Source organism: Corythoichthys intestinalis, chromosome 2 (genome assembly GCF_030265065.1).
Source record: "Corythoichthys intestinalis isolate RoL2023-P3 chromosome 2, ASM3026506v1, whole genome shotgun sequence".
NCBI lineage: Eukaryota > Metazoa > Chordata > Actinopteri > Syngnathiformes > Syngnathidae > Corythoichthys > Corythoichthys intestinalis.
This window is the reverse complement of record NC_080396.1, coordinates 61,271,369-61,293,456: the sequence shown is the minus strand read 5'-3', so window position 1 is coordinate 61,293,456 and position 22,088 is coordinate 61,271,369. Positions and strand designations below refer to the sequence as shown.

The 22,088-nt window shown below is 40.1% G+C and overlaps 1 protein-coding gene across 1 annotated transcript in view; it reads right to left on the bottom strand.

The window, feature by feature from the left end:
- Positions 1 to 2,818: 2,818 nt before the first annotated feature.
- plagl2 (pleiomorphic adenoma gene-like 2) overlaps positions 2,819 to 22,088 on the bottom strand; it is an 85,267-nt gene continuing 65,997 nt past the window's right edge. The window contains exons 2-4 of the mRNA XM_057830511.1: positions 10,872 to 10,995; positions 8,509 to 8,960; positions 2,819 to 6,177 (exon numbers count right to left, since the gene is read on the bottom strand). Of these exons, the coding sequence (XP_057686494.1) occupies positions 4,737 to 6,177; positions 8,509 to 8,810 (1,743 nt within the window). The 5' untranslated portion in view covers positions 8,811 to 8,960; positions 10,872 to 10,995 and the 3' untranslated portion in view covers positions 2,819 to 4,736. The remainder of the gene's footprint in view (positions 6,178 to 8,508; positions 8,961 to 10,871; positions 10,996 to 22,088) is intronic.

Below are 22,088 nucleotides of genomic sequence, written 5' to 3'. Positions count from 1 at the left end.
GGTAGTCGATGTGTTTCATCCAGAAACACGGTATTTGCGTGTATCAAATAGGGGTATTAAAAAAAAAATCGATTCTGAGATATATCGCCATATTACATCAGGCAATTCTCGTATCGATTCAAAATCCATTTGTATCGATCTTCACACGTGTGTTTTTGGTGGAAATAATTAATTCAGTGGCTGTACTTCTACTCCCGTCCAGTAGTTGGCAGCGTGCAGCAACAACATTAGACTAATACGAACAGAGATTTGTGTACGTCACCCTATAGTGGTTGGCCGCCATTACTGGGGTTTAATATAACTATAGCAGCTGAGCGTCAGTCAATGTAAACAGTAGCATTAGCTGCTGTTGATGTGTGTTGCGGGCGGCACACCTCAGCAATGGCGATGGGGACTTCCAGTAGTTTTTTTCAGATTATTCCTTTTATAAGTCTGGAATTTGGGCTCATTTTGGCTTTTACTGCAAAAACGGACGCATGGCGTGTTTAGAATCCTGCATTTAAACAGGTTTGGACAAAAGCAGGTTTGCACTAAAAATGAGAAAATGTTATAATGAAAGCCATATTTGTTCAAACATAAAACAAAAACATTTTTACTTGAGTGCTGGATGAGGTTTCAGGAACAAATTGATATAAATGTACTTTTATGCATACGCGGACATTGAGTGGAGGCAGGCAGGGCAGTGCCCCAAAAACTGGCCGAAATATGTCATTGCATGTAATTGACTCCTTCTATATATGAATTTAAAATAAAGACCTGGCTGCTAAAATGTATGTTATCTGTAAAAGTTGTAAAACAATAAAACAACAGAAATGAATGAAATGAACACGACTCCTACAAGGTATTTTATAATTGGTCAAAATGATTTTTCGAACAGATCATGTGACTAGCACTTTAGAGACGGTCCTTTAATCTGCTTAGCCAAAACTACACCTGAAGGAGCAAGATGGATGTTTGGAATTTCTTTGCAACATGTTTGGAACCCCCGACCCCCACTCCCACAAAAGTCAAACTCTGCCTATACTTTTATGTCCACTTTGATTTGTTTTTTCTAAAGTGACACACAAATATCTCAATAATCGTCTTCAAGTGTAATATCGGGATTAAACGGGATCTAATCAAATCGTGACCTGTGAATCGTGATACAAATCGTATTGCCAGATATGAGGCAATACACACCCATAGTATCAAATACTCTGAAATCAATTCATTTAACGGTATTTGTTATTATCATCTTTACAATATTTTGAAAAGTGCCCCACTGGACGCAGATCGGGATGGGGTCGTGCTGAGAGAGTGCCACACACAGACTTGGTGACCAGGTCTCCAAGGCTAGGTTCCACAAATCCGATTTTTTGTCATGTATGTTTTTTTGGCATGCCCGTTCAGACTGCCTTTGTCCATTGAGACCATTCACAGTCCGACACGCGCTGAGCAAGAAGACCCGCATGCGCAGAAGCATCAAAACAAATGACTACACATGCTAGCTGTCATCCGTCATTCCAGGGAGATCATATTTTGATTTCCAAAGAGAGGACACAAATAACAGACATAAATAATCCATGTTTAGGCTTATATTCAAAGTTTGTGTGGATCGATAGCATGCACGCACTGTCCCTGCATGTCACACGCACATACGGGCAGTTTGCTCCGACTCTCGACCGTGTAAGCCATCTTGAAATATTACTCATATAGAGCAGAGAGAAAAACGATCATTCTCAGGCTTATCCTAAACCCCTTTTTATTTTTTTATGACTGTTGTCAAGCCCGACCCTTCCCCAAAAGTCGTGTTGAAGGCAAGCTAGGCTTAACGCACAGCTGCACCGCTACCGTAGCGCACCGTCTCTCTCGCTCTTTGATGACGTAATTGCTGCATGAATTCCGATTTGGGAGACTTGACCGTTCAGACCGTCGTGTCATTGTGGAAAAATGTGGCCCAGATCGGATTTGAACCACATACGAAAGTGGCCCAGATCGGATTTGAAATGGTCCACTTCTATGCGACTTGTCTCGTTCAAACCGTCAAGTTAATGCCTCACTCGAGTTGGAAAAACACGAAAAAATGGGATTCGTGCATTAAGACCCTCAGTATGAACCTAGCCCAAGTGACAGTCTCCAGATGATTTCACTCGTTAAATTCATGTGCTTCAATGTTCTTCTTGGTAGGATATGGATAAATATATCGACTTGTCAAGCACAATCGAATCGAAATCAGTCAAAACAATGATTAATATCGTCATCATTTAGATATGCCATTTTATTTAAATTTCAGATTTTTTTTTTTTAGCAAAACTCCTGCCAAAAACATCAAAACTGATTCGTATGTTTTATTGGTTTAGGTAGAATTCATTGTTGTATTGAGTTCATTTTGCCTACACGTATAGATTAGTCAAAACTTTTCTTTTATCCCAGCCAATAGTAGGTAATTTAATCACCTGACATGTTTCGGCGAACATTTCCGCCTTCATCACAGGGTCACTGGATGCTGTTCCAGGTCGAAGAAAACAAACATCAGCGCTGTATCAGGGAGGCCATTGAAAGATCCGCAAGCGGGGCCCGACGACCATATACTGTAACAGGGACGAACGGAGGAGTACATGCTCTCTAAGACTTGGAACAGCATCATGGAAGAGTGAATGGTTAGCAGAGGGCGTGACTCGCCTGTCAATCTGACAGGCGAGTAACGCCTTCATCCATCAGCTGATAAAGACGCGTCACACCAACACCAGTGACCCTCGGACAAAGGTAGGAGTGTTCGCCAAGAAATGTCAGGTAATTAAATCACCTACTATTGTCTGGGATAAAAGAAAGTTTTGACTTGCCTGGTACACCAGACTCACCGCTGTTCCAGCTATTGAGTCTGGCCACCATTAAGCGGATACAATTTCCAGGGCGGAGCAAGCCACAGCAAACAGACAGCGGAGTGGACCAATCAGCGACGGGCAGACGTTAGTAAAACGATGAGGGCAGGATGAGGGACTTGCGCGCGGAAGTAAACATACGAGGAGAACGGAGTTTATTCACCATGGCTAGCGCAAGACAGACTGTTGTCAATGACTCGTGTCGATGTGTTTTTGGTAATTTAAAACTGATTTTACCGTGGATTTGAACATATTCTCGGCTCTCCTGTTCACCATCTGTGTTGTTGTGGAGACGACTTCCGACGCGCAAGAGTGACGTTGCTCGTTAAGAACACGTCACGCATATAAACGAATCCGATTTGTCGATTGATTTTGTACCTGCTCGAGAGGCCGTTAATGGGCTGGTTCCCAAACTTTTCTCTCAGTGTTTGAAAAATACAGGGAGAACAGTCTGGCCGTGCCAGGCAAAGTTTTGACTAGGTAGTATTCATTTTCTTAAATGTGTACATAATACGTAATGTGTTAAATAGGTCAAAGGCCTTCAATTTGAATCGAATTGTAGCAGGCTTTGCAATATCGGCAAATATTGTTTCATTGTCCAAAGAATCTATATCGTGTTGTATCGTCAGGATGTTGGTGATTAAAAACTCTACGAGTCTACGTCCTCATGTCAAGCGTGTGTCGCAGTTTCACCTCCCGTCCACTGCTCTTGAAGGAAATACAAGGAATCCCACCTATTTGGCTGCGAATCGGCAGTGTTCACTCCTATATTCAGCCGCATTGTGCCCTTTTGCTCCTGTGCATGAAATTACTAAACCTTGATCTAAGACACTCCTTTGCCTCGCGCACTCGCATTTTGACAGCGTACGAAAATAGGGCCCCTTGTTTGGTAAACAACAAACAATAATAATAAAGTCCTAATGTTTGTCTGAGAAAAAAAACACATTTGTTTTTCCCTACAAAATCCTAGGAAATATTTGCAAGAACAGCCTCTTTTGTGGGGCAGATAAGAATTCTCCACACAAATGTGAAGATGTGAAGAAAGTTAGTTCTCGGTGTTACAACTTACAACCTCAATAGTAGAACCATGAGGACTGAAACAAAGCGGATTCCTAACAATGAAGTGCCTTCTGCTAAAACAACAAAGTGCTTCTCTTGAAGAAAAGTTGTCCAAAAAGAAAAACGTATCATTTTTAAACCAACACTTTTCACATTTCTCTTTGCTCCCCAGCTAAAATGCCACATGCTTTATCTGATCTCCATTTAATCCTGACTTTAACGTTCGCCAAGCAATAAAAGGGCAGTAGAGCAGTTTTCATTTTTAATTTTTTCCCTCCAGAAGGGTCGCATTTGTGCGGATGGGAGAACGTTTGAGGTAAATTATGGACTCTGAATAGACATTGTATAACGGTTTTGGGGGGAAAAAAGTAAGCAATACAAAAATATCCACTTCAAACTATATTCTGTTCTCGGTCACAACAATAAAGATAATTGTCACTAAAATTTTATAAATTTCTTTGTTCTATTATTGCTTGAGAAAAATAAGCAGTACCACGCCTTTTGGCCTACTGATTCTGCTTGCTACACTACTAAATAAGGGGATGCAAATATAAAGGGACATAAATGGCAACGGAAGAAAAAATAAGGGTTATACATTATTAAATCTATAGGAAAATGGGCAAAAAAAAATCCCAAATAGAAGCTGCTTCTTTTTACTATTCAACCCCCCTCCCACCAAAAATGGGCCTTTCCATTTCCTTTTAAGGATTCATCAAAATCTTTTGTGTGCTTTCATTTAAGGCAACAAAGTGTTTGTTCTTTCGTTTCTTCTTTTGAATGCATCATCTGCTCATGTTTTAATCTAAACCAACACTCTCACTGAAAGGCCTGGTGGAAGCGAGGCAGTGTGGTGGTACTAAGGCTGGAGCTGAATACTGGTGGAAGAGGGTGCAGGGGTCCAAGTCCAAGACCCCCGCTGGAGCTCTGGTGCTCCTGAGGTTGTGGTTGCAAAGAGGTAAGAGGTGCCATGGCGGCTGCTGCTGAGTGAGGCTCAGCAGCGTGCAGAGATGAGGAAGAGGAGGAGGTCGTAGACGAGGTGTAGCCCATCACCAGTCCTCCTGTGCTCATGGGGGCACTGTACGGAGGGAGGTTGAGCGGGAGAAAACCCAGCAAGTGGGAAAAGTCCATGTTAGCAGCAGACAAAGACTCGGCAATCACTGCAGGGCTCTTGGACAGCAGAGAATCCCCGCAAAGTTCTTCTGCAAGGCTGGCGGGAGGCTCTATTCCATCCTTGGAGGGTGAAACAGCAGCGTGAGGCTCTGCCGAGGGAAGCGGGCCCGGCAAACCACTCTGCAAATCCATGAGGAAGCTTTCCATCTCCACCTTTAAGGGTTTGTCCAGCAGGTATGAGGTAGATCCCAGCTGGTATTTCGGGGCTTGCTGGGAGTGGTGCTGCTGCTGGGGGACTGAAGGTTGGTGGTGAGGCAGGGGCACCGGAGGGGAATGGTGGTGATGGTGGTGGTGGTGATGGTGGTGATGGGAGTGTGGGTGCAGGGATCCAGTGGACTCCATGTGGCAACCCATGCCAACAGAGAGGGACGTGGACATCAGGGGCGGGTGAGGGTGGTTTACCCCAGAGTTTGACATGGCCTGAAGGTGGTGGGGGTTGTACACGCCGATGGGAAAGGGAGCCCCACTTGGAAAAGACTTTCCCATCATGGGGTCCTTATTAGAAGCCACGCTGCACATCATGGGGCTGAGTTCCTCCTTCACGGAACAAGGAGGCGACCCTGAGGCGAGGAGGCCCAGCATATCTGGAGGTTCGGTCTTGATCTTCAACAGCTCCTGCGAGTGGCTTTTCTTCACGTGACGCGTCAAGTGGTCCTTCCTGCCAAAGCGCTGGGCACAGTACTGACACAGGAAGTCCTTTCGACCAGTGTGCACCACCATGTGTCGCCGCACGTCCTTCCGCGTGTAGAAACGGCGGTCGCAGTGGTCACACGGGTGTTTCTTCTCCTTGGCACCACCAGACGATTTCCCCGAGTGGCTTTTGAGGTGTTCCAGGAGGATGGGTGTGCTCTCATACCTCTGCATGCAAACTTTACAGGTGAGGTCTCCTGCTGTGGCTGAGTGCATGGCCACGTGGCGCTTGTACCCCAGCTTGGTGCTGTAGTGCTTGCCACACTCCTCACACTTGAAAGCCTCCTTATTGGGGTCGTGGGTCTGCAGGTGGTTCTTCAGATGGTCCTTACGGTGGAACATTTTCTCACAGAATGAGCACTGGTGGGTCTTCTGTGGAGAGTGTGTGGCCATATGCCTGCAAATAATCAAATGAGATGAACAGGTCAGGAGCGATTGCATCTGTGACATTGCTGCATTGGACCTTTATTTATTTATGTATTTATTTATTTCAATTGCAATCTTTCAATACAATTAGTGATGGTCCATATGGCCTAAATTCCCTAATAAATAAACGTTGAACTGAATATGTATCAAATTTAAGTTAACTAAAGTACTCTATAAAACTGAACAAGACCAAATTGGTTTACATTACAAATGGGAATAATATTAAAAGTAGGGCTGTCAAACGAACAAAATTTTTAATTGAGTTAATCACAGCTTAAAAATTAATTAATCGTATCTTTTTATGTCTGAGGACGAGTCAAGAATTCTCTGTATATTCTATAGTGCACTATTGGTTTTCCTTTTAGCACAATGATTTTTAAAATTTTGATTTAATGGGCTGAGCAATGATTAATATAAGAGTGTGCTAAGTCATCAATAGTAATGCCAGTAATAGAAACATTTGTCTTTTCGTCAGTGGTAAAGCTTGATGCAGGGGTCGACGATAATAATGGCCCGGTGGCCTGGATGTACTTTTAAAACCGTCAGGGCCACCAGAATGCTCTAACCAGTGGCCCGCAGGGTCCAGTACAAATAATGTGTTGATTTAAAAAAAAAAAAAAAAAAAAAAAATCTTATTTCACATTAATTCCCAGTGGTTCCGTGTTTTGGTGACGTTACACTATCCCGATCAAAGACAACCTTGAGCCCCTTTCACACACAACAAAATACCGTGAAAATCGCGGGATTTAAATGGGTAGCCCTTATGTGTAAAAACAATTTCCCAGGTCGACTGACACGGAGATTAAGCGGACATTTCACGGGTCACGTCTTAGTATAATGTCCTGGACTTTCCCGGGAAGCGGTGTGCGTGAAAGAAGGTGATAAATTCACGGGTTACAGCATGATGGCTGATGACGTAAATATCATGGCGGGCCTATCGTCACTTCCTCTTTCTTCGCAGTGAGACGAAAAGTGACGTCAGAAATGAAGTGAAGTGAAAAGAGACGAAAAAGCAAACATCGTAATTATCAACTTGGAAGCTGCAAATAGCTAAACTAAACTGAAAACATAACACAATTAAATTAAAATTTAAAAAAAATTAGATTAAGAAAAGGGAGAGAAAGTTTTAGCAACAGTGGCGAGACCGCTGGAATTAACTCGGCTACAATGAGACAAAAAAGATTCAGATGCAGATCAATGCCCATATATGCAGACGAGCATGTTCGAGAAAATTTAACGAGTATGAAACCTATGGTATGAACATAATGTGATGATTCATCTAGGCGACTAAGGAGAAAATAGTATCGTGATCACGACGGTCTTGAAAATCTCTTTGACTTCTAAATTGTTGCCATGACAACTGAGCTGAGGGAGACTTCCAGAGGGCAGTAAGGGGAAGAGAGAAAAGCTTTGCCCAGGCACGGGGCTGTCCCACAGTAGGCCTGCCCCCCCTTGGAGGTCCCAAGAATTTTTTTGTTTTGTTTTGTGTGTGTGTGTGTGAGTTTATTACCCGAAAACATTAAAACATGTGTAAGTGGTCAGTGGAGTCAGTTTGGGTTTATTTGTGTATCTGGTTAGGTTAATCGTGTTCCGGGTTGGTGCACCCCGTAAAGTTGAAAATAGGTAAAGGCCAACCCCACAACGATGTTACACAAAAAATAATAAAAATTATAAACATCATTTTAGTGCAAAAACTCGCACTAGGTTCATGTTTTTGCACCGTTTTGGTGCACTTTTGATTAAATCTACTTTAAAAAATGTTATTAATATTATTCCAGCAAATTGTTCTTTTTCGTGATTATTGGGATCAATATGACGCGTTGACGTGGGCAGTGGCTTTGTTAGTGGGGCCAATGGCTAATTTCCATCATTGTCTATCCCTGTGATGGACGTCTTACTCCACCAGTTTGTGTCACCCTTGTCCGGCCTCATTTAAAGTTTTCAAGTCTATTCATATGCTGATCTATTTAGTAGTTCCATATTGTGCTAAAAGCTTCCTGTGAATATCAAACCCAGATGCACCTTCTGACCGTAATAATTGGATGGCTTCGCGTTGCTCTTCCTCTTAGTACTTTGTGCATTGTGCTAGAACAGGGGCCATTTCTATCGACTGAAAATAACACGTATGAAAATTTATTGACCAAGTAGATCATATGATCTTGATCCTATAACACAAACGTGAGCGTGTGCAAGAAAAACTGTGTTAAAAACAAAAGCGAGAGTGCGCTAAAGAACAATGCGAGGATCATTTATGACTATTGTTTGTATACTGTCCATCTATCATGAACTAACGGTCAAGTACCTGAAGAGTTTGTATTTGGAGCTGAAGGCCTTGGGGCAGTGTGGCTGTGAGCAGTGGAAGGGTTTTTCTCCCGTGTGGCTCAATGCGTGGAGCCGGAGCTTCTCCTGAGAGGCGAATAGAGCCCCGCACAGTAAACACTCGTTTCCTCTTCCCACCTCTTCTTCCTCTTCTTTCCCCCTCTCTCGCTCTGTGTGTGGCAGCGGGCCGGCGCTACCAAACAACTTGACGGTGGACCGTCGTCCCTCTTCCTCCGGCGTCAGTGCGGTAATACGGTGTGAGGCATCGGCGGCAGCAGCTGCCATGGCAGCCCTAGAGTGCCGCTGCCATGAAAATCCACTTGGGGCTCCCCTGTCTTTCAGGTTCAAAGTTGGAAGATCGGGCCCCGCAGACAGGCGGATGGTGAAGTGGCGGCTCAGAAGAAGCTTGACTGATCTCGTAGTAACATTGAGAATCTGAAGTAGGACACAAGGACAGATGCTAGTCTGTAAAATGATAACTGTTAAGGTTCCCCTGAGCAAGCCACAGGAACCCCCTACACTCAGCTCACAGGCTCCTGAGAGTGTGGCGATTGAACTTCCGTTCAGGGACTACAACGTATAATGAATAAAGAATTCAAAAAGGGTGCAAGACAACATATAGCTGTATTTTCCCAAATATCGGCCTCAACATTACAACATGTTTCAATTCCATCCAGTTAGGGCAACTAAAAACAGAGTGATCTTGAGTTTAAGTTTGATTACGTCCATCACCAATTGTGTAACTCAATTACTGGCATATTAAATCAATGTTTTCCAGTGAAACTAGTTCTATTAGAATTAACATTACAGTTTTTGTGTTTTTAATAATGAATGAAAATGTTATTGTGTGAAAACATAAAAAGAAAAGCAAAGAAATGAACAGGATTCATGAATTATTTTTCTTATTTTTTATATAGACTTCATAATGATATTGACGGGTCACACTCATCAGAAACTTTGCTTCAGTAGGTCGAAGTCGGTCGCAGTTATTCTCCAACGCCGGATTTAGGTTGAAAAAGTACTAAAGCTGTACTGCATACAAACAGGAAGGATTTTCTCAGGAGTGATTTGTTCGAGGATTCAAGGCAATTATTATATTTTTCGTACCATGCATGCATTTTGAAACGTTGTGAAAAAAAAAATCTATGGGAAAAATAAACTGCTACAGCATTGGCGTCATAATTAGCAATACAGTAGTCACGTAAAAATAAATGCTAACTGCCCATTTTTTTTGCTTTTAACCAAGAATCAAGACTGATTTACGTCCATATCTATAAATAATTCAGGGATTTAAGCATTTATTCCCAAAAAATTCAACGTAAAAAGCTCCTTGTGGTGATCAGGCGGCACCACAGTGGTTTAAAGACTAGCAGCACATTTGACATTATATACGTAAAATAAATGCCCAGTTTTTTTTTTTTTTAACCATGAATCGAGACTGTTTTACGTCCATATCTATAAAGAATTCAGGGATGTAAGCATTTAGTCACAAGAACTTTCAACCTATATCGCCCTTTGTCTGTGTTTCCACTCAGTCAGCTTTGACATAGATAGGCCCGCTTTTAATCGGCCCCGCACCCCATGTCCCGTCAATATATTATGAAGTCTCGTATCGCGTATTCTTATGTTTGTTTCGTTCAAAAAGACTGCTTGTACTTTTTGACAAAAACTTCCAAGCGACACGACTTGAAAGTGTAAGTTGAGGTAGCACTGCGGCCTTATCACAATAAACCTATTAAAAAAAAAAATTTTTTTTTAAAACTGGCAGTAGCTTCAATCGTTTTAGTTTTTGAGTGTGTTTTTTAACGCAGAGAAATTAAAGTGTTAACTGCTAAGCTCATCTTTACTCCATGATTAATAATCAGCATTATCTAGCAGGCACATGAAACAGTCTCAGATCAATCAATGCGAGGATGTGTTTAACACCAATTATACTAGTAGGATAGTTTCAAAATGTTGGATGGGCCACTACACATTTGGTCATTTAATGGCCAAAAAGGTGGCGGTACCTCTCTGTCGGAGTCTTGGTATTGAGATCTTTCTAGGTCGGAGTTTCTCAAACTTTTAACACCACATACCACCCAAAAGAAAAACATACTCAGCTCTCCAAGTACCAAGATCATGACCAAAACAAAACAAAACACAAAACACAGCATAAAAGGCAAAAATGTTCAATTAAAAATACATGAACTTAAACGTAATGCAGTGCTTCTCAAATATTTTCTACTACAAACACCTCAGGAAGAAGAAAACATTTCATTAGTTTTAGATAATGACATCAATTTGCATCCCTGCCACTGTGACTGAATCTCCAGTATTTGTTCAAATATAAAGTGTCCTACTTACTATTCCAGGTGCTCGTCTTTATTAACTTGACATTTGTTTCACTTCTCCTTTTAAGTCTCTTCCTCACCCAGTTCCAACAGCCACGCTTGGCGGCGAGTGCCAAATACTCTTCTGCATCTTGACTCTGTGAGGAAACAAAACACAAAGTTGAGTTCTGCGTAAATGTAGATTTATAATAATATACTATAGATAAATGTTCCTTTACATATTGATTTGGGCACCGATGCATAATTTAAAGAAAATTTTGAATTGAATCTAAAATCTCATCATAGCGGATACTCCATGTACTCTAGTTTCCTACCACGTCCTGAAACATGCATGGTAAGTTGATTGGAAACTCCAAATTATAAATATCGTTAGCCTAATAACCAGTGTTGTTAATCTTACTGAAAAAAAGTAATTAATTATAGTTACAAATTACTTCTCCCAAAAAGTAATTGCGTTAGTAACTCAATTACCTGAATGTAAGAGTAATTAGTTACTTGGCAAAGTAATTGGTGATAATTACTTTTTTTTTTTTCCCCCTCAAAAAAAAAAACAAAAAAAAAAACATTGGCCACACTATGTGAAGTTTTTTGTGAAGGTTTTTGGTACAATTGGCCCGAGCCCAATTCTTTACCCCCAATTTACCCTTTACCCTGGATCAACTGTTAAAAGTTGTTAAAATTGCTCCCATTATTGCATTTCTTCCCTTCTCTCGACTTTCGACATATGAAAGTTTTAAAACTGTTTCATCATTTAAAGATAGATTCAAGTCAAGATTTTGCCGATTTAGAAGTATTTTAGATAAAAAGTTACTTAGGTTCGCTAGGAAGGTTCTCTACAACAGAGCCGTCCTAAAAAGTCTACTGCTTTAAGATGGCGGCTGTCTACTAACGCATTTAGTGCCATGCAGTGTTGTTAATTTTACTTTAAAAAAGTAATTAATTACAGTTACAAATTACTTCTCCCAAAAAGTAATTGCGTTAGTAACTCAGTTACCTGAATGTAAGAGTAATTAGTTACTTGGCAAAGTAACTAGTGATTTTTTTTTTTTCCTCAAAAAAAAAACAAAAAAAAAAACACACAGGTCACACAATGTGAAGCTTAAAGTGTTTGGGGGACAATTGGCCCTAGCCCAATTCTTTACCCTCCACTTAACTAGACACAAGGGTATTGCGATAACTAGCTAGTAACCTTTGCTATGTGTGGAAGTCATTTAAAGTTGTGAATCAATCGTTAAAGTTGTTAAAATTTCTCCCGTTATTGCATTAGTTGCCTTCTGTCTACTTTAAACATGTGTAAGTTTTAAAACTGTTTCATCATTTAAAGATAGATTTAAGTTAAGATTTTGCCGATTTAGGAGCATTTTAGATTTAAAAAAATTACTTAGGTTCGCTAGGAAGGATCTCTACATCAGGGCCTTCCTGAGAGGTCTACTGCTTTAAGATGGCGGCTGTTTACAAACGCATGTAGTCCTTAAAACATGTTGGCAGTGCAGCAGTGTCTGTCATTTGCATCTAGTTCTATAATATGATATCTACCGTGTCATGTGGGCGTAGTTTGTCGGCTACGGCTGCAGTCAGGTATTATTGGAGCCACCTAGCATCGCGGTTGGAACGGCGTCTTCCCCACTCCTGCTCTGCTCTCGTCCCCGTGAGTCCGTTTCTCTCAGACTTTTTTTTATTCAACCAACTTAGTAACGCATAGTAACGCACGCCTTTCCCGCCTCAGTAACGGTAACGGCGTTGCCAAGATGAGAAAAGTAATTAATTAGATTACTCATTACTGAAAAAAATAACGCCGTTACTAACGCCGTTATATTGTAACGCCGTTATTAACAACACTGCTAATAACATAAATGCCTAAGTCATATACTAGTACAGTATGTTAAACTCCTACAACTGCTGCATCATCCTGCCTTACTGCTTTTCTTGTAAGCCAATCAGAATTGTTCAAAAACACTCTCTGCCTTAGTTTTTTTTTTTCATTTGTCTGAAAATCTGCAAGTGATTGCCATTTTCTGTTGCAGGTCTTTGACCCTGACCCTTTGGGTCCAAACCAGCGAGTCCTACTTTTATTCACTAGGGGGTGCCAGATGACAAGTGTGATGATATAATCAAGAGTGTTCTTATGGCCACGGAATTCCATTAAGTAGTTGAGGACCAAATGTAGCATTATCTGGATCTTAAGTGTAATTGTGTATAGCTTCAGATCATGACCGTGTTTGTAAATGTGCATGTACATGTCCTTGTGTAAGTGGATGAGGATCCTGAAACACACACACACGGCCTCCAGGTAGAAAATCAAAACAAGAAATCTGACAAAAATGTATACACACTTCAAATAAAAACACAAGTTGCAGAAAAGGTTAGCTGTCCATTTTTAACGCCACCAATCTCACTCCCTCACATTACACATTCCTTCATGCAGCCCAGGTGCCCTCTGTGCCCTCTGCTACTAACACTACAGTGAAGTCCAAGGTTGAGCGGACACAATAATGGCAGGGTTATGTGACCCCTGAGCGTGTACTTGGAGCCACGTAAACACGTGGTTCAGAATGCGTACTCACACACATACACACTTTCTGTGTAAGAGGTCAAAGAGTTAAGAATGACACCTAACATGGTGGATGGAATTTGCAAGTGTTTTTACAGATGCTTTGGATGTTTACATGTAGACAAATACGACTTTATATTCCTGTGCATACCATGATCTGGTGTACACAACACACAAACACTTTATTTCATATGAATCCACAGAAATGTGTTTTTGTAACTCTTTGGCAAGTTCGCCACTCCCATAACCTGCATCTCTGCAGAGGAGGATAGTGCATACTTGTATAGAAAATACAGACATTCACATACACGTTGAGACATTTCATGGTGCTGGATGGTTTGGCTTCTGAGGGAAGTCGGAAGTAGTGGTAGTCTAATGTATTTGTCAAGCACTGTACATGCACAAACTCAACCATGCCTAGAGTATTTCTTAGAGATGTGACCGAAAATTTGGCGTCAAAAACCTTTGGCCGAAAATAGCTAAAATTGCATTTTCGGTTAAAAGACCGGAAGTTTACCACTGAATAGTGTGAAAACCGTAGTCCTCCTGTGATCACACAATAAAAACACGGCAAGAAGCAACACTACTGGCACACAGCCAACATGTCCGTGACCCGTGGTTTGAAAGTACTAGTCCTTCTAAAAAAAATTAGCATATTGTGATAAAGTTCATTATTTTCTGTAATCTACTGATAAACATTAGACTTTCATATATTTTAGATTCATTACACACAACTGAAGCCTTCAAGCCTTGAATTGTTTTAAAATTGATGATTTTGGCAAAAAAGTCAAGAAAAAACAAAAATCCCTATCTAAAAAAAATGAGCAAATTTCATCCGACCAATACAAAAAAGTGTTTTTAATACAAAAAAAAAGTTAACCTTCAATTAATTATATCAGCTATGCACTCAAAACTTGGTCGGGAATCCTTTTGCAGAAATGACTGCTTCAGTGTGGCGTGGCATGGAGGAAATCAGCCTGTGGCACTGCTGAGGTGTTATGGAGGCCCAGGATGCTTCGGTAGCGGCCTTAAGCTCATTCACAGTGTTGGGTCTGGTGTCTCTCAACTTCCTCTTCACAATATCCAACAGGTTCTCTATGGTCAGGAGAGTTGGCAGGCCAATTGAGCACAGTAATGCTATGGTCAGTAAACCATTTACCAGCGGTTTTGGCACTGTGAGCAGATGCCAGATCGTGCTGAAAAATGAAATCATCATCTCCATAAAGCTTTTCAGCAGATGGAAGCATGAAGTGCTCCAAAATCTCCTGATAGCTAGCTGCATTGACCCTGCCGTTGAGAAAACACAGTAGACCAACACCAACAGCTGATATGGCACCCTAGACCATCACTGACTGTGGGTACTTGACACTGGACTTCAGGCATTTTGGCGTTTCCTTCTCCCCAGTCTTCCGCCAAACTCTGGCACCTTGATTTCCGAATGACATGCAAAATTATCTTTCATCTGAAAAAAGTACTTTGGATCACTGAGCAACAGTCCAGTGCTGCTTCTCTGTAGCCCAGGTCGGGCGCTTCTGCTATTTCCAGCACACGCCTGTGCACGATGGGTCTGGATGTTTCTACTCGAGACTCAGTCCACCGTTTCGGCAGGTCCCCCAAAGGTCTGGAATCGGCCCTTCTCCACAATCTTTCTCAGGGTGCGGTCACCTCTTCTGGTTGTGCAGCGTTTCCTGCCACACTTTTTCCTTCCCACAGACTTCCCACTGAGGTGCCTTCATACAGCACTCTGGGAACAGCCATTCACTCAGAAATTTCTTTCTGTGTCTTAGCCTCTTGCTTGAGGGTGTCAATGATGGCCTTCTGGACAGCAGTCAGGTCGGCAGTCTTGCCCATGATTGCGGTTTTGAGTAATGAACCAGGCTGGGAGTTTTTAAAAGCCTCAGGAATCTTTCGAAGGTGTTTTGAGTTAATTTGTTGATTCAGATGATTTGGTTAGTAGCTTCTTTAGAGTGCTTTTCATGATATGCAATTTATTTGAGATAGGGATTTTTGGTTTTTCTTGACCTTTTTGCCAAAATCATCAATATTAAAACAATAAAAAATACATTTGCTTTATCCCTGCTGAACGCTCGTTCAGAAGATGCTTTCCATTGATGTCCCGCGTCACATCGAGGACAGTGCATTTGAGCCCGTGCATGAGTAGTTTGGAGTTTAATCAAGCAAGCAGTATACAAAGAAAGTAGTACTTAAATGCATACATGTGCATTTGCTCTGGTTTAGTACAATAATCTTATTGTACGACCACTTCCTCTTGTCCTTTTTTTCACGACCTCCACCCCTTTTGCCAGCCAGTCGCCGTTTAATCCGACTGGGAGCAACTTTGCTTGGCTTCGTCACCGCTCGGACTTGGTCCACTCGCCTGGATCTCGAATCTTATTTTAAGGGAGAGAGTGTAATCGCCTTGTGAGGACCTTTACAAGTTCCGGCGAAAACTGAATAGTTTTTTGTAATCGTTAGGGTAGCCGACGGTCCCAGATTAGGAAGTCCTGATTTGTACCAAATCAGAACGTTCTAAATTCCAGGATGTCCTGCGCAATCCGGGACTGTTGGCAACTCTAGCTGTTGTTGTGATCCACATTTCCACACAAACGTACATCGAGATCTTATTTAGCTTAGCAACTGGAGGCGTGAGACCCAATTTTCCAGTGTCCCTAACTTCCAAAAAAGCGCATATATCAAGGTTCCTTCAGCCATGACGTCCACCGAACAGAATGCTACGATGACGCCGGCACCAGGACGATGTGCCACAAAATACTCACTGCTGTCAGGCACGCACCCTCCCAACGGGTTTTGAAATCTGCACCTTTTAGACTAAGTTTCTCAAGCCATTTTCAAAGATGTTTGCGGTCTTGTGAACAGGGACCATATTTTATTTCCGCCTGATCGTTAAATAAATAAATAAATAAATAAAAACAAACAAATAGGCCAAGGCAAAGGGCATTAATAGGAAAATAATAATGAAATAATTACAAAAAAAAAATAAACAAGAAATGAATTGTATAAAAGCGAATTATTCAGTCTTTCAGTTTTTGGCCAAGTGTTTCCAATATTCAGTTTTCAGTTCGGCCAAGAACTTTCTTTCTGTGTTTTGTGCAAATTAACACTTCCTCTGTAATTTTGCCACCACAACCACTTTTCCTGGAATGACGTATGAGTTTGTCGTCTTTTTTTAAATTTTTAAAAAAAATTATTATTATTTAACGGTCGCTGTTTGGCCTTTTTTTGTTTTGCTTTGACTCGCAAACAATAAATTGAGAGGTCAACTCACCAACTGAAGCAGGTGATTGCTATCGTTATTAGTTTCCTTCACATTAATAGCACAACCTGTTCACTAACACTGTTTTCCTCATCCTGCCTTATTGGTGAGTTGTTCTGTACTATAAAGCTACCTGTTGTCATGTAGGATGCGTATTAAATTCTGTTGATGTCGTTTCTGTCTCTCCCTATAAACCTTCGTTTTTTATAAATGCGGGGCATGAGACCACAACTGACTGATTGCTAGGTTAAATAAGATATTTCCGTTTTTTTAATTTCTGTCATGCCATTTTAAGTTAAATCCTGCATAAGATAGAGGAGAGTGGGGTTGGTTGTCCCATTGGGTGGGCTGACACACTTGCTATAACTTGACCACTAGAAGGCGATGTTACACAATATCAGAAATGAAATGATCATAATTGCGTCAAGAAAAAAAAAAATACAGTTTTTACAGTGAAGTCATACATAATTTGGAGTAAAAAAAAAAATTTATAATAAACTTTTTAGGGTCAATTTAAAAATTTTAAAGCCTACACTATTTTCTACTATATATGTGAGCTTTTACATAATAAGTTTCTAGGTATAAAATTTTTCCAATTAAAAAGCTAGAGGACCATGCTGCAGTTTAAATCACATTCCCTATTCAGCCAGTGTAATACTAGCTGTTATACTACTCGTATAATACTAGCTTTTTTTGAACAATGAAAAGATGTCAAATTTGAGCCAAGATATTAAGATTCCCAGAAATTAACTTTTTTTTTTTGTAAGATGCATTAAATGGAAACTATTCATGTAGTGACATTGTTTCCTCTACAATTTCTTCGGGACAGATTAATAGCCTTTCAACAAAGATGGATTACGATTATTTTGAGTTGCATACGTGTTAATGGAACAAATTAAACCCGTCTCTCAATGTACCACTGAATGCATACTCTACACAGCACACACAGGCAAGATATACTAATAATGCTAGATTTTTTTTTTTTTTTTCAAAGAGGACCGTTACATGTTTATGTAATTTTGTGTGTTGCAAATGTTATGCCACGTGTGTACGCGCTTGTCTTTGTCTGTGTATGTGTTTACAGTGGTGGTAAAGAGGACCTGACAGCTGTAGCATTGTGCGGTGGTCATCACCCAGCAGGGGAGGTGCAGTGGGGTGACACCCATCCCATTGACCACCCTCAGGGAGCCTGGCTCCATTGTTGCAGCCTACCCACGTCGCACATTCCTGGCCTGAACCATGCCGTGTCACACCGCCCCAAAACAGCAACATGCAGCACACATACTGTAGCAAGGATCGTACAGCATTTCACACATAAACATGCCAAAGCACACACACATGTGCAAATGCCTGAATGCGAGCACGCGCATGCAAACCCCCTACAGACACACATAACATTGGAGCATTCACTATACAGTACCCCCACCGGCAATGTTCTGATAACGTTAATGCTTTTTCAATTTTATTCTTCATTTGGGTTTTAGTCTGAAACTCGGAATTAATGTTTTCTCTTCGGAAAAGTGCATATACATATACCCCTCGAATACCGAATTAGAGGTTTCAAATTGTTAACTGATTTTAACGTACACATTATCTGCCAATCCAACAACAGATTTTTCACCTTCATACTCATATATAGCTACCAGCCGACATTTTTGACAAAAATTGACACTGTATATTTGTTCACTTACTGATGATGCTGCATCAGAATCAAATACAAAGCCGCGTTTTCACCGAGCGGTCTGATGCAGATTGGGTAGTACATAATAACATTTGAAGTGTTTCCACTGCCAAGTTGCGGATCGTATGCTTAAAATGCGTGACAATTCTCTGTTTCGGTAACACTTTACAATAAGGGTCCCTTAATTAACATTAGTTAATGCATTTTTAGACAATAACTCATGTTTAAGTAACATGACAATGATTCATTTAATCCCTTATCTAACAGTTATTAATATATTAACATGAGTTAATGAATTAGTTAATGCATTTTAAGACAATAATGTTTAAATAACATTACAATAATATAATTGCTTATCTAACATTTATTAATATATTAATTAAAATTAGTTAATGCATTAGTTAATGCATTAGTTAATGCATTAGTCAATGCATTAGTTCATGCATAACCAGACAGTAACTAATAGTTTGGTAAAATTAAAAATATATATAGGCATATATAGGGTTAGGGTTCAGGGTTTGTTAACTTAAGCATTTATAATTTCTTAGTTAGGGACACATGTGCTACACTTTACAATAAGGGTCCAAAAAACATTCAGTAATGGTTAATTAAGGTTAAATAATACTTATGAGGTACGTTCACGTGAAATGATACCATATTTAAGGTTAGGTTATAATATATAATATATATAATACATTACTTAACATTAATTTACATATACATTAATGCATTAATAAATAGTTATTAATGTATACTGGTACTAGTAATTGATTGTGTTATTTTAAAATGAGAAACATTGCTCTGTGAGTCCTTGGGTGCTGCTAACCTAACCTTAAGTATGGTATTATTTCACGTGAACGTACTTCATAAGTATTACTTAACCTTAATTAACCATTACTGAATGTTTTTTGGACCTGTATTGTAAAGTGTAGCACATGTGTCCCTTAACTAAGAAATTATAAATGCTAAGTTAATAAACTCTAAACCCTAAAACCTAACCCTATATATTTTTTTAATTTTACCAAACCATTAGGTACTGTCTGGTTATGCATTAACTAATGCATAAGCCTTAGTTAACACATATTTTATCATGTGTTAATGCATTAACTAATGCATTAGCTAATGCATTAATTCATGTTAACAAATATACTAATAAATGTTAGATAAGCAATTATATTCATTATTGTAATGTTGCCTAAACATGAGTTATTGTCTAAAAATGCATTAACTAATGTTAATTAAGGGACCCTAATTGTAAAGTGTTACCTCTGTTTCCCTTTTGTCGATGTTCCATGCGGGCCAACTTGCCTACTCAGATTCGCCATCACTGCCTTTGGTTGATTGGCCAAAATAGAATTGTCATTTCTTGGTGTTGTTGTTTTGTTAACAAAGAAGATGTGCACACTATGTTTCTCCCTATAATTGGAGAGGAGCAGTCTGGAAATAAGATGTTTTCCAGCTCGCTCTGAGGAAAAATGAAGAAACAAAAAAATAAATATTATATATATTTAGTGACTACCAGTTTAAATACTAATTATATCAACTACGTTCCAGTTATCTACTTCATCTTTCATGTGGCTTGTATTACTCATATAAGTAATGTCTCTTCAAGAATACCACAATGGGAAAGTCTTGCAGTAATATATATTTTGTTAATTAATATTGGTTTTCTCTCTAGCGTAAAGGATAACACGTTATTTGACAGTGGGTTCAAATGACTTTTCATAAGACTGTCATAATTATGACATGACACTGTCATGAGCATTAATGAATGCTTACGACAAAATTCATTAAGTGTCATCCTGCCAATTATGTGGATGTAGATGTGGACTGGACATAAATGGAGTTAGTGATATAATTTGCCAGATGATACTTAATGACATCTTTAATGAGCATTCATTAATGCTCATGACAGTGTCATGTCATAATTATGACAGTCCTGTGACAGTCTTATGACCCCACTGTCAAATAAAGTGTTACCGTACAAAGTGTGACACTATGACATCTTATAAACAAAGAGAATAAAAAAAGCTTTATTCATCCATGGAATCAATGAACAGTAACACCCTTAACACGATAGTATGTGTTCCTCTTTATCGCTCCAACGCAGCTTGTTGCACATGTACAGAAATGTTTCTTCAAACATGCTGAAGTTGTGCTCTTGTGTACACTTTTGAGCTTGAGAAACGGGACTTAAATGTCGTTCAATCAATCGTTCACCCCATCCAAGGCTCAAACCATTGGTAGGCGAATTATCTATAGAAAACGCGGCAAGATACGTACTTCAAAACATAATTGCAGTAGAGTGATTTCTGCGATCTATCCTTATATTACTGTGGACTAATTTTAACCATTTGTCAAAAACAGGGTAGTCAATGTTAAATTCATATTTAGCTTACCACAAAGTGATGACATTCTTTTTCTACCAACAAGTCATTCTCGTCACTGCCATTATTCCAGTCCCTACATGCTGCTAGCAGTCATCTATTACCCAGCTTGGCAGATATGGTCACCATACTTTGTAGATAAAGCCTAGTGAAAATGAAACCCTGAATTTCTGTGTGCTAAGCAACAATCAAGGTGGTTAAAACATACAGTACTGCAAAAAGGAAGAAGCATCAAAATTTCTGGAGTTGCTGTTTAACCCAGAAATGAACCAAAACTCAGTTATTTAATTCATGCAACCCGGGCAAAAGATCTGGTGCAAGTTGGTTGTGTAGACATTTTTTCGTTACCTAAATGTATTTAAGTATGTACTCTAAACATAACACTCTTTGTCATAGACTGTATGCATACCTTGAAACTGCATGACCTGACAGAATATTATAAAATTAATATTTTTAAAATCATCATCCCTCTCTTGCACCATTTAATGCCTCTAATATTATTTCTAAATATTTCAATGCTGAGTCAGTGTGAGGAGAACCAGCTGATCACAGGCTGTAGAGGTGGGAGGCATGGCCAAAGAGTGTTGCCAAACTTTTGCTCAGGCGCAACGTCATGCTCACAGAGGGCCAAAGGGACACAGCACCCTTTCTTATAGTTTTTAGTTTTCTAAAGTTTTTTGTTGTTGTTGCTATTCTTTAGTTAATTCTTAGTAACAATTAAAATGAAGGATTTGGACACTTATTTAAACATGAGGTTAACACACATACGGTAATGTTATTCACATGGACAGATACAGCTGTATTTACCATCGCTGATATCACCATTCTGACTGAGTTGTCACGTATGTTGATCGACTCTTGATTTTACATTCCAAGAAATTCAAAACAGATTTTTGCTTTTCTTTTTCTGCATCGAAAATGGCTTCGACATTTGTGGCTGTACCATTGCTGGAAGCACCACTCACTTCCCCTAATCAGGATAGCTGAAAGCAGCATTGAAAGACCACTTTCCGCCTGGGTGTCTTTGGTTTCTGTCCTGGATGAAAGAGCTTCCACATTCCTTTCCAGCAGGGTCAGAGGTCATCCTCTGCATTGCACCGCCTGCCCGCCCGCCACAGCTCCTGCATGCTGAGTGACTGCTATTAACCCCTCTGGTGCTGGCTGTAGCGAAATGTTTGTCAGATCATTTGTAATGTTGATTATGGCACCAACAGTTGTGGCAAACCAGGTCAGGTTGAAGCAGGCGAAGCGACACTGGCCAAATAATGGTGGCTAACTGACGCAACGGGCGCTGCTTGACTACACTTTACTAACAACCTAAATTTAGAGGCTGAGTT